Source organism: Gymnoscopelus braueri (assembly GCF_963280865.1).
Source record: "Gymnoscopelus braueri genome assembly, chromosome: 5".
NCBI lineage: Eukaryota > Metazoa > Chordata > Actinopteri > Myctophiformes > Myctophidae > Gymnoscopelus > Gymnoscopelus braueri.
In genome coordinates, this window is record NC_137606.1 from 47234865 (window position 1) to 47248696 (window position 13832).

The 13832-nt window shown below is 39.9% G+C and overlaps 1 protein-coding gene across 1 annotated transcript in view; it reads left to right on the forward strand.

Annotated features, from left to right (window-relative positions):
• Window positions 1-543: 543 nt before the first annotated feature.
• The window catches only part of ttc12 (tetratricopeptide repeat domain 12), a gene marked incomplete at its 3' end in the record, with an annotated part of 33938 nt that continues 20649 nt past the window's right edge, over window positions 544-13832 (forward strand). Inside the window, exons 1-7 of the mRNA XM_080429262.1 lie at window positions 544-743; window positions 865-986; window positions 2655-2714; window positions 3250-3321; window positions 4551-4611; window positions 6621-6685; window positions 8951-9201. Of these exons, the coding sequence (XP_080285388.1) occupies window positions 674-743; window positions 865-986; window positions 2655-2714; window positions 3250-3321; window positions 4551-4611; window positions 6621-6685; window positions 8951-9201 (701 nt within the window). The 5' untranslated portion in view covers window positions 544-673. The remainder of the gene's footprint in view (window positions 744-864; window positions 987-2654; window positions 2715-3249; window positions 3322-4550; window positions 4612-6620; window positions 6686-8950; window positions 9202-13832) is intronic.

Here is a 13832-nt window from a genome sequence, read left to right on the forward strand (position 1 = left end):
ATTAAAAATAAATGAAAAAAGTAATTGAAAAAACACGGCCCCCTCACGCATTAGGAGGGTGGGATGAGTCACCAGAACCAAGGACGGGTGTTTTTGATTAATCTAACATGGTTAAAATGAAGTTTGAAGTTACAATGGGTTTGTATAGGAAGGGGGCGTGTCTGATAAAATGAATATCAAATATCTAAATAATTAATCAAGCAACTTAAAAACTGTCTGGGGGTTCACAAAGGCCTGAGTAGATGATAAAATGACCAAAAGTTTTTTTGAAAATGAAATATCCCTTTAAAGTACCAAAAGTAAAAGTACTCATTATGCAGAATGTCCCGTTTCAGAAGTTGTCATATGTCAAAAATGTATAAAAGATCTTTTGAAAGTAGCAGATCTTCAAGCTCACAACGCGTCACGATGCACGATCCACTATATACAAAGAGCCAAAGTTTAAATATGGCTGAAGTGGTAAATGTATGTTTTGTAATAATAATGAAAAGTAACTAGTAAGTTCTCCAATAATTTGTGTGGAGTAAAAGTACAATATTTGCGTCTGAGATGTAGTGGCGGAGTAGACGCAATTGTATTGAAATTTGGAAATACTCCAGTAAAGTAAAAGATATTTAAAATGTTTACTTTACACCACTGATGACTGTACTTCTCACCTTTTGTAGACCATTTCATGACGATAATGGAGAGGGATGCAGAAGATCGGAGGCAGAGGAGAAGAGCACAGGAGGACAAAGCAAATGGTTTCTGTTCCCCCCAAAGATTCCTAATGAAATCAACAGGGTCAAAAGCATGTGTCCTGTGATATTGACGTGCTGTGTCTGTCCTATATCGTATTGACATACTGTCTATGTATCGCCACAGTACTTAAGGACAAGGGGAATGCAGCTTATGCCAGAGAGGACTACGAAACTGCCGTGAAGTATTACAGCGACGGACTGGCCGAGCTACGCGACATGCAGCCTCTGTACACCAACCGAGCACAGGTTGTCCTATACATTACCTTCATGTTTTAAATGTTGACTTCATTCACATCCAGGCCGGTCCCCAGCAAAAGTAATTCATTTAGCATCACAATCGTTTTAACCACTTTAACCATTATTTTATACTTTGGAACTAAAGCCTGAGGCGCTGGTCCCCTAGGCACTGCCCAGTGGCTGCCCACTGCCCTTAATGGTTAAGATCGGTCAAAAACAGGACATCCTGTACAGTATTTCCCCTCAGGCATTAATACAGTTTAACTTTATTATGGCACAGTCAGAGGTTGGCCCACAATGTCTAAAACCTCAACACTGTGTAAAAGAGCCGCAGGCTTTTGACTTTATAGTTCAGTATTCTGTTTTATCCTCATATCTCAGAGGGTTTTATTGCTCACAAATGTGGAATAGGCAGGGGAGAAGAAAAACACATAATTCCTGAGATATAACATTCTGAATTGCAATAAAAATGCTCACAATTCAGGCATTTACATTTTTTACTTCATAAAATGGTCTTCCATAAGAGGCAACATAAATTAAGTTGCTTTTGTAAACTGTTCAGTCGCAAATACAGCCCTGTAAAGACATGTGGCTTTCACAGCAACAGAGATGGTGGAACCAAACAAGCAGAACAGAGCCTGAGGCAGAGCTGGTCAAGTGCACAAGAATTGAATGACCAAAACTAGGAACACAAGGAAGTTACACAGGGAACTCTTGGAACACAGTGTATATACCAGATTAAACTAGGAAACTAGAAGTCAGACAGAACACTGTAACAACATCTAAGACTTTGCAGGGAACACATAGGAACTGATGGTTTATATACAGGATAACCAGACACAGGCGAACACAACTGACAATCAACACAGGGATAGGCTAGGGCAGTGGTTCCCTATACCTTTTGGCTCAAGACCCAAAGAGAGAAATGTAATGTCTCCCCAGGACGCAAACGAGTGAAAATAGCTGATCTATTATCTTGTAGATCGGCTATTTTCTTCTTAAGTTTTCATGGATTATTTTTTTTAATACATGAAATTCTCTCTTTATTTTTACTTTTTAAAAATCTTTTGAAATAATAATTTAAAAAAAATTTATAAACGAAAGGAAAAACATAGGTCTCGACCCACTGTTTGGGAAAGTGTGGGCTAACAGGACACAGGCGGAGACAACGAGACAACTAATAATGACAGGGAGGTGAGACAAGCCCTGACGGCTTATCTGGGTTATCCTTTTAGCATTCTTTTGTGCCACCGTGCCTTGTCTTTGCAAACTTAAAGTGTTCAATCGATGAATCAGACAAGATAGGTAACAGTCAGTAACTAAGGAAAACATGAAACACTAGGACACCAGTACAAAATAAAAGGTGCACAAGTGTAAAGTAAAACCCTTACTAAGACTATAAAACAAGGAAGATACATTACTTAAATATTAAAGGAACACAGACAACTGTAAAGTAAAACACTATAAAATAAACAAGGAACGCAACAAGAAAACACAACAGGGAGACAGAACACAACACGGATCGTGACACCTCTACGCAACACAGATGTCCGCACGTGCGTGGGCGTGTGTGTGCGTGACTTACTTAGGTCTTAACTTTTGTGGGTCCTATTTATTTACAGAAATACTGTTGCCTACTTAGCGTCCTTACACTACTTAACCTGTACCTTCCTGCAGGCCTTCATCAAGCTGGGGAGATATAAGGAGGCCATCCGCGACTGTGAGTGGGCCCTGAAGGTGAGACCTGGCCGGGATCTGGGGGTCAATCACTTAGTTAGCTCATTCGTCATGGTGTCATCTGATCCATTGTGATCTCTCAGCAGCAGGCTATTTTATGCCCCGTACAGCTCTGGGTCACAGATGCAGGGTTTACATGTCCTGTCCCGAGCAGTGGATAGTAAATGGATACTGTAGCGTTTCATTTGTTTTTAGTGTCATCCTAATTTGGTCTTCAGGCTTGTGTTTATAGTCCTTGACACTCAAGCCAAATAAAAAAACTTTAGTTGAGAATGTTTCACCCTAGTTTTGAGTGATAAATATGTTCTATATATATCACATGCTGTTTTTAATTACATTTTATGTAACCACATTTCAATAACCGCGCGCGCACACACACACACACACACACACACACACACACACACACACACACACACACACACACACACACACACACACACACACACACACACACACACACACACACACACACACACACACACACACACGTGTCATGTGTCATGTGTCATGTGTCATCTCCTCTGTGTACCAGTGTAATGAAAGGTGCATCAAGGCCTACCTACACATGGGCAAAGCACATCTGGCTCTGAAAGACTATAACGAGGTAAGCATGATTATACCCCTCATTACAGCTAATCATGTGTCATTGATTCTTACTTGAAGCTCATCTGTATTCATAGCTACTGTACAACTCTCCCCATCTTGTATGTTGCAGCACGCAAACAAATTAAAGGCCTTTGCAGACAGGGTGCGATTTTTCGCACGGAAAAAACGGACAATATCATTTTTTAAATGAACTCTCAATGACCTCATGCACTCCGCCTCCGAATTTACCGTCCGGCGATGCAATGCGGCGATGCGTTTTCTTTTCTCCAATCGAACCCAGTTCGATTTGTGCGTCTTTTCGCATGCGGTAAAAACTGATTGACTAATTGCACCCTGTCTGCAAAGGCCTTAAAGGGCAAGACCACTTTGGTAGAGGTTTGGGTTGTGTAGTTACCTTGCCATGATGTAACTCCAAAGGTGGGCAAGAAATACAAAATAATTGCTCCATTGATTAGAAATTGATAATTCAAAATATGCTCCTCATTGACTTACGTTGTACGGTAAAACTGCTCTCAAAGTCACTCTTTTAGCACAAAAACAAACGCAAACAAAGTTGATTCAGACAATATAGAACATCACCAAACCCAGTACTGTTTTTTTTTTAAATAAAAATGTCAACTTCCTGTTCATTTTGCCATTTTTAATAAGTACAAAACCCGGACTGGATCGGCGGATCCGGATCCAGATCTTCAAATAGTAAAATCAACAGGAAGTTGACATTTTTATAAAAGAAACAAACAGTACTGGGTTTGGTGATGCTCTATATTGTCTGAATCAGCTATGTTTGGGTTCATTTATGTGCTAAAAGAGTGACTTTGAGAGCTGTTTTACCGTACAATGTAAGTCAATGAGGAGCATATTTTGAATTATCAATTTCTAATCAATGGGGCAATTATTTTTGATTTATTGCCCACCTTTGGAGTTACATCATGGCAAGGTAACTGCACAACCCAAACCTCTACTAAAGTGGTCTTACCCTTTAAGGCTATTTTCTCTTTGACTTGCAAAGAAAACTTGAAAACTTAGCACGCAGTCAAGCGTTGGTGTATACTTCCTAAAGTGTTATTATTGATCTGATCGCAAATCAAGAGAGTATTAACAGTTAAGTTATTCCATCCCACTCATTGGAAAAATGTTGTTTACTTCTTGACATCTGCCAAATGTTTAAGACGATGCAAACGTAAAAAGTTAAATCCCCAAGACAATTGCAAATTTGTTGCTAACCATCCCGGAAATTGCTATGAAAAGATACTGGAAATTGAACCAGCGAGGGAGAAGATGATAAAAGGTAACGAAAGACAAGGCATGAAATGATTTATGGTGAGAAAGACCAGAATCCATCTTTATCACAGTGCTTTTATGCACGTTGTCTCATTAGAAGCGCTGCCTCGATTCACAACATTCCTTCAAAGATTGTTTGTTTCTTTTAGGAAATAGGGTTAGGGACCAACTGAGAGTATTGATTGATTGATTGAAATTTTTATTAGGCAAAATAATGTAGAACAACACAGTTACGTTTATAATACTTTTGTCTAAAAGGTCCGACCCAAAAAGTCCTTGCAGACTTGTTTCCGTTGGGGTCCTTGGTATTAACTTTTTCAGATTTATTCAGACGTACCGTAGTTGCTAAAAACTAGATGGTACCAGTGGTGGAAAGTAACTACTGTAAGTACATTTACTCAAGTACTGTACTTAAGTACAATATGGAGGTATTTTTACTTTACTGGAGTACTTCCGATGTTCAGTACTTTTACTTCTACTCCACTACATATCAGAGGCAAATATTATACTTTTACTCCACTACAATTATTTGAAAACTTTAGTTAAGTTTAGTTAAGTTAAGTGGAGCAGTCGGTGGCGCTGTCACCTCACAGCTAGAAGGTCCTGGGTTCGATTCCCGCCGGGGACGCTGTGGGCACTGGGGGCGTGTCTTCTCCTTCGCGTCATCAGCGCCCATACCCTAGGTGGGGTTGGCGAAAGGGCCTACTCTGTGTGGAGTTTGCATGTTCTTCCTGTGTCTACTAGGGTAGTTAATACCCTCACAAAAACATGTAGTAATCCTGGTCGCTATACCGCCTCCCTCATGACAGCCGGGGCGCCTGATGGAGGGGAAAGGAACAACGTGGAATGGTTGGAATAACGTGTTCCTTCCACATGCTACGTCCAACCGGGGAATCTCCCCCCTGTCAGGTGACAAGAAGCTCAGTTGGCTCTCATGCATTGAAGGAGGCATGAGCTCGGCTCTGGGCTCCCTAGGCTGGCGGGGGGAGTGTAGCGCCCAGGATCACTTAGATAATTGGCACCGGGTGAAAAAGGGTTACAAAATTGAGGGATAAAAACATTTATTTAAAAAAAACTTTTTACTGTTACTGTTTTTACTAGATTTTGATTATTATTACAAAACATACATTAACCTTAACCACTTCAGCCCTATAGTATATACATTTTGGCCATTTGAAAATAGCCGATCTACAAGCTCACAATGTGTTGCGATGCGACGCATTGTGAGCTTGTAGATCTGCTATTTTCAAAAGATTTGTATACATTTTAAAATTTGTGAAATGGAACATTCTGCATAATGAGTAGCTACTTTCTACTTTTGGTACTTTTTGATACCAATACTTTTGTACTTTAAGTAAAAGTACAAAAGTACTTTTACTCAAGTACATTTTGAATACAGGACTTCTATTTGTAACAGAGTATTTCTATATTGCAGCATTGATACTTTTACGTAGTAAAAAATATGAGTACTTTTTCCACCACTGACTATAGTACTTCCATCACAGAGCAGAAAGTTCACAAGAACAGAGCAACGTGACACATTGTGAGCTTGTAGATCTGTTATTTATGGCAAATGTCCCCCCCCCGGCCCCCCAGCTAACTCATCATCATCAAATCATACCATTTCTCTGGCGTGACGAGGTGTCCGCGCCCCGCCGATTGGAGTGTCCGGCCGTCGGGACCCGAGGTCTCCACGTGCCGTTCTTGCTCATCGTTTACCCGGCGGGCCAGCGGTCCACTGATAGCGGCAGAGTAGCGTGGCGCAGTCGCATATGACCCCCTCCTCCCCCCCTCCCCTTGTCCTTCCCTCTCTCCCACCTATTTATATAAACACAGAGAGAGAGAGAGAGAGAGAGAGAGAGAGAGAGAAAGGGAGGAGAGAGAAAGGGAGGAGAGAGAGAGAGAGAGAGAGAGAGAGAGAGAGAGAGAGAGAGAGAGAGAGAGAGAGAGAGAGAGAGAGAGAGAGAGAGAGAGAGTTGCTCTTTTGTAATAATAATTATTTCTTGACATTTTCAGAAAAGTTTGGAAAAACATTCACCTATAATGGACTTGCCCAAACCAGCGAGGCCAGGTTTAATGTGGTTAATGCTTTTGTGGCATTTGTGAAAGCAAACCACAGGCATCAATATGGAGTTGGTTCCCCCTCATTGCTACTGTAACAGGCTCCGCTATAATGAGATGGCTCTTTACCAGTTGGAACATTGCTGGTGCAATTTTCAATCCAATTTGCTTCCACCATTACGCTTTGAAGTATATATTTTTTTATGTTTTTTATGTTTGTTTTTTTTTCACCAGAGAACCTGCTTCTATCTACCATTTACGGTCCTGCTTTTCTACAGTGGTGGAAAGTAACTATGTGCATTTACATTTTTACCATTGAGATAATAGAGCCTGCCTGCTTCCTTAGGGGATGAATTTAATTCGTATCAAAATTCGTATCAGATCCTGTGTCTAGAGACATGACCTTTGACACGATCTAAATGTCTCCCAATAGAAGAGCAGGGAGACTAAATACAACCACCCCAATTGTATAAGTTATATTAACATACTCTTGCACATTGGAAAATGTTTTAACTCTTTCAGTGCCAAGAGTATTTTCATAAAGTACTCCCCCAGTGCCAGCAATTTGCGTTTATTTTTATTTTTTAATTTTGTAATTTTTCATTCAAATAAATGATCTGATTGGGTTTTTAAATCCATAATACAGTTCTACCAGTAGAGAGCAACAAATCGACACATTGATGACCTCGCTGGCTCACTCGCCCCCTCCCAAACAGGCTCACGTCACATCCGGTCATAACCGGATGTTGACATTTTTGACAATCGTTGATCGGGCTAAATTACGATGTGATACACGACTACGATGACTGATCGTCACCCAGACCAAAGAGAGTAGACGTGGACCTCTCCGTTTGTTTTTTATACCGTGTGAAAAACCGTGACTTTCCCTATTCTGGCCAAAAATGATCGCGGGAAAAAAAATTGAACCGGAAACGGAATCTGCGTCATGAAACCGGAACCCAATGAGTCTGAAGGAGTCAGGAAGCGAAAGTGATCATGAAAAATAAACAGTATAGCGCGACCACAGTCAAAAGTAAAAACTCGGGATTTCTCGTGCTGGCACGGAGGGTACTCGGGAAAAACTCGGGATATCTCGGGGCGTGGCACTGAGAGAGTTAATATTATATATTAATATTCTGTGTCGCTTAAGCAAACAATCTGAGTATGATCTCCTCCATTGTTTCAATCCAATCAGCAGTTTGCTTCCACCATTACACCTACGCTTTCGCTTTGTGGTACCGTTTCTTTTATTTTTTAAATTATTTTTAACCAGAGCACCTGCTGTATGCTTCCATCTATCATTATCTCTCCTGCTGTTCTGTTGTCCTCTCTCTGCTGAGGATGGGTTCATTTAAGGATACTTTACAACAGGAGGCTCTGTATAGTGTGAACCATAGATATATATAAAGGCTAGATGACTCACCCGCGCTGCTGGCCAATGGAGTACGACGTTGCCACATGGCGGCCATCTTGGGACGGTCATTCATAACATTATGTCTATGGTGCATATACTTTGAAATAACCATAGCGTGGTAAATTTTCATCCGATTTTCAAACGGTTTGGTGTGTTGTAAACACCAAAGATGTATTTATGATACTGCATATGTAATGTTAAAAAAAAACATGATTATAATTATAAGTATGCAGTATCATAACTACATCTTTGGTGTTTACAAAACACCAAACCGTTTGAAAATCGGATGAAAATTGAGCACGCTATTACGGTTATTTCAAAGTACATGCACCATAGACATAATGTTATGAATGACTGTTGCAAGATGGCCGTGGTTGAGCTACGCTTGCGACGCACCCTTGAGCCATCTAGCCTTTATATATATCTATGGTGTGAACACTATACTGTACCGCTTTAGTTAGACACTCAGCTAATCCGGAGCCTGTTTTCCTCTCAGCGGAGCTTCTCTTGTCCCTGTCTGACTTCTTCTTTCATCTCTTTACACTGTGTCCCAAACAGTGGGTGGCGGACCATATTTTTATGGGTCGCGAGTTAATATCCCCTTTTTTCCTCTCCTACATTAAATGATAATTTTAATTTAAAAAATGATTAAAAAAATAAAGAAAAGAAAATCACAACTTTATTAATTAAAAACAATTCCAACAATACTAATAATAATAATTTCCATGAATAAAAAAAACAAAAAAGTTTAAGTAGTGAAAGGGGGGAAATAGTGAAAATAGCAGATCTACAAGGTCACAATACGTCACTTCGTGTCACGCTGTGAGCTTGTAGATCTGCTATTTTCACTAGTTTGGGTCCCGGGGCAAAACGTCTAATTTCTCTTTTGGGTCTTGAGCTAAAAAGAAACCCCTGCTTTACAGAATACCTAACCCAGGCCGCTATGGAGGAGGAGAGAGAGAGGCAGGAGAGCGACGCCAGAGCAGAGCCTGGCAGCGGAGGAGGAGAGAGGGCCGTATCGGTGCCCCTGCTGCTGGAGAAGCTGTCCAGGTCCGGGCAGCAGACGCCGGTCTACTACTGTGGAGGAGTGGAACTTCTGTCACAGGCCATCACTGACTGTGAGTGAGCTCTGTTGGGACACCAACTCCATTTCCAACTCCCTTCCTCTTTCCAAAATAACCTTAAAGCTCTGTTCCTCACTTCATCTTCTTTAATGACCTTTTTTACTCGTGACCCATAAACATGGATCCACGTCCCACAATTGGGCTCCGACCCATGTGTTTGGGAACCACTGCCAGTGTTTGGGAACCACATACTCCTATACACTACTACAATATAATAATCCATACAACATTGAACAGTGAAGCCCTACCCTGGAGTGCTTGTCCCTAGCCCTTTTTCTCTTTTTCTTTTGAACAATGCTGCAGTTAGCAGCAGGTAAAATATTGGCGATTTAGGAAATGTATACTTCACTATTTATGTTGTGTCCTTCTCCAATATCCAAAACAAATAAAAATGAACTGAACAGAGAGCTCTATATAATGTAGAGTTGTGCACAGATGCTCAGTGCTACTCGAAGTGGAAACTATTTTATTCTGTTCAGATGCAAGCAGTGTGTGTGACCAGTGACCACCACCAATGTCAGTTTCTGGACATATATTTCATTGGTTACCCTAGGCTCAGTCCATGATGCCAGAGTTCTTAAAAATAGCCTTTTGTCTGTGGTGTGTGTGTGTGTGTACCCACCCGGAGGCTAATCATGCATGCTAGGGGATGGTGGATAATGTCCTTACAGGGAGATGTCACGACCCATCGCACTCCTGCACTCACCTTATACAGTGAGTCATTGTGAAGTGCAGTTGAAGTAAGGTTCATCAGGCACCATCTAAAGGCCTTATTTTCTGTCATTGAAAGGGCATCTGGCACCTTGAAGGCGTTGCAGGTGCCGATCGATATTTTTTCGAGTGCACCCTGCTTTTGCCGTGAACGTCACAGCTTTGCTGCTGTGTCATTTTGCACTGCAGTGTGCCTCAGAGACGAAGACACACATGACACGCATGAGTAGGGCAGCAACTATTGATTATTTTCTTAGTGATTATTGTTTTGATTACTTTTTGGATTAAATCAAATACTTAAAAAGTGCATGTTTGGGGTATTAAGTTAATTTTATTTGTATATATTAACGAATCAACACGAGAAAAAAAACAAATCTAAAACAATTTAATCAATTATTTAATTAATATCTATATCATTTTCTATTACCGATTAAAATGACTTGTTCGATTAACTGTTGCACCCTTATTATTTGAGATAATCACAATTGTTTTTTTGCATAATCGTCATAATCATTTCCATGTTGAAAAATGTTCATATATTTTCATTCTTTTTTTTGTTGTTGGAAATAGCTGATCTACAAGCTCAAAATGCGTCGCAATGCATGAGCTTGTAGATTGCATATTTCAACTATTCATGTTATTAATTCATAATAAAGTTATTAAAGTAACTAAATTGTGTGCGTTATTTGTCATATCTTCCCTGTGCGTCTTTTGTTTACAAACCCTAAAAGTCAAACAGAAATAAAAATTGTGTTCATAATGTTCCAATGTTCAACGACGCAATAATTTGAGTGACAATTAATCGTCATGTAAAATGTCATAATCGTGACAGCCCTAGTCACAGGTCAGCTTCAGTGTGGGAACAGGAACAGCTGTGTGAACATCTGTTGTTTTCACCAAGTGATGCGAGCATAAATTGAGTGTAAAAGCTGCGATCCGTAACTTTTATGTCCTACCCTGGATTCAAACCCTGGTCTCCCACGTAAGAGACCAAACATCTACCACTCATTCAAGACGGAATCCTTGCTTGGCCAGGGCAGATATTTATGGCTCTCATGAGCAAAAGTTTCGTTGCGATCAGGCCAACGGTGCCGGAGATTAGCTGTTCACAAACAGAAGGACGGACGGACAGACAGGGTGCAAAACATACTCTCTTGCCATGCCTTTCGGCCTGGCGGTGACAGAAATATTAGCGGACCACAATTTACTAAACACATATCATGATAATTGAAAAAAGACTTTAAACTAGCGATTGAAAACATAAAGTATTTAATATGAAAATGTTTCCTCCGGTAATAAAATCAACCTCATTGGAGGTTTTGGAGTGTAATGCTTCTGGTACCCAGCAGGAGGGGAATTAGCAGTGGTGGAAAAAGTACTCAAATGTTTTACTTAAGTAAAAGTATCAATACTGCAATGTAGAAGTCCGGAATTTGACTTGAGTAAAAGTACAAAAGTATTGGTATCAAAATGTACTTAAAGTACCAAAAGTAAAAGTACAAAAATGTTTGAAAATATTCAAAATAGCATGCAACGCGTTTTGAGCTTGTAGATCAGCTATTTTCAAATAGCCTAGGTATAAAATAGGGCTAAAGTGGTTAATGTATGTTTTATAATGTAATAATTTATATCTGCAAAGTAACTAGTAACTAAAGTTTTCAAATAATTGTAGTGGCGTAAAAGTACAATATTTGCCTCTGAGATGTAGAGGAGTAAAAGTAAAAGTATAGACAATTGGAAATACTCCAGTAAAGTAAAAGTACCTAAAAATTGTACGTAAGTACAGTACTTGAGTAAATGTACTTAGTTACTTACACCACTGGGAATTAGCGACATCTGTTGGGCCACTAATGAATCAGAATCAGAATCAGCGTTATTGTCACATCACAGGTAAAGAAGTGGGTGAAATTAGTTTTCGTGCATAGTTCCCATCGTATCGTTATTTCCATAGAAGAAAGAAAGGGAAGAAGAAGAAGGGGGGGGGACAAGGCTTATGCCCTGTTCAGCAGTCTGACGGACGGCAGCCGGTGGTGCTGCTCTGGATACTGTGGTAGGCCCCTTTTGCCCGGCCGTGGACGTTGTAGTAGGGGGTTGAACAGTTTGTGACTTGGGTGGTGCCTGTCCTTAATTTTGTTCTTCCGTGTGAGCTTCATTTCCAAGAGCTCTCCCATGCCGCCTGTGGAAATGTAGGGAGACACCCTCCAACCACTGCAGATGTGCTAGTTATGTTGTATTAACATACTCTACCTACGTATCATTAAAATAAGATTCCAGATTGCAGCTGTCACACCCTAAAGCCCTACTTTGAATTATGAATGAACTGCATAGTTAATGCTGGTCTGTAGGGCATTGACCGCCTTCTGTCCCATAGTAAGTTCAACCATTCAGCACATTAGATAGGTGTGTGTGTGTGTGTGTGTGTGTGTGTGTGTGTGTGTGTGTGTGTGTGTGTGTGTGTGTGTGTGTGTGTGTGTGTGTGTGTGTGTGTGTGTGTGTGTGTGTGTGTGTGTGTGTGTGTGTGTGTCCTTTCTGCAATGGTATGGCCAGCTCCCTGCCACCACCACTTTACTCGACCAACCAGCAGTGGTATACTGTAAGTAACTAATGTAGAAATAGTTTGGCATTCAAAGTTTACTTAAGTACAAAAGTATTGGCGTCAAAGTATACTTAAAGTACCCAAAGTAAAAGTAAAGTACGCATCATTAAGCAAAATGTCCCATTTCACAAGTTTACAAAGGCATAAACTGTACAAAAATCAGCTGAAAATAGCAGATCTACAAGCTCATAACGCATCACAAAGCGACTCGTTGTAAGCTTGTAGATTGGCTATTTTCAGATAGCTCAAGTATTTATAGGGCTTAAGTGGTTGAATTAGTTAAATGTACGTTTTGTAATAATAATCATAATCTACAAAGTAATTAGTAACTCAAGTTTTAAAATAATTATAGTGGAGTAAAAAGTACAATATTTTTCTCTGACATGTAGTGGTGTAGAAGTAAAAGTATTGAAAATCGGGAGTACTCTGGTAAAGTAAAAATACATCAGCATTGTAATTAAGTACAGTACTTGAGTAAATGTACTTAGTTACTTTCCACCACTGCCAGCCGGGGTGGTACCGTGTAGTTTCCAGATGAAAACTTGGAAAAGAGTTCATTATTTTGGAGAAAACACTCACATACGACCCACAAGGAAAAACAATGTAGGCTAATTGTCATTCAGGTACTCTCAACTAGGTACCCACGCACTGTACCAATGTTCCGACCTCTGCCGCCTAGAGGTAAAGTCCCTTATCAACTGTGACACGTCCCTAATTCAACTGTGAAGCTCACCTCGAATTGTAACACAGCTTTCAGCATAGTAATATCTAAAGAGCAGTGCTGGAAAGTAAGTACATTTTCTTACAGTAGGTAAGATTTTTAGGTGCATACTTTTACTTTACTTGAGTATTTCACATTTTTTATATACTTTATAAATGCTTCTACTCCAGTACATCTCAGGGGCAAATAGTGCACTTTTTACTCAACAACAATTATATGACTGCTTTAGTTACTAGTTACTTTGCAGATTATTATTACAAAACATAGGCCTACAGTTAAGCCCTATTTTATATTTTGGCTATTCGGAAATAGCCGATATACTGTACAAACTCACAACGCGTTACATCGCAAGCTTGTGAAAATGTTTTATGAATTTTTAAACAATTGAGTACATTAACTTGGGTACTGTAAGTATATTTTGATGCCAATACTTTTGTACTTTCATTGTAACTGATAATTTTTATTGTAGTATTGCTACTTTTAGTCAAGTAGACAATCTGAGTGCGAGATTCTGAATTGGATGGTGTGTGAGCTTGAATTGTCCTTAAATTTGACTTTTGCAAACTTTTGCAACCCTGCTTAATAACACAAGTGTCATGGA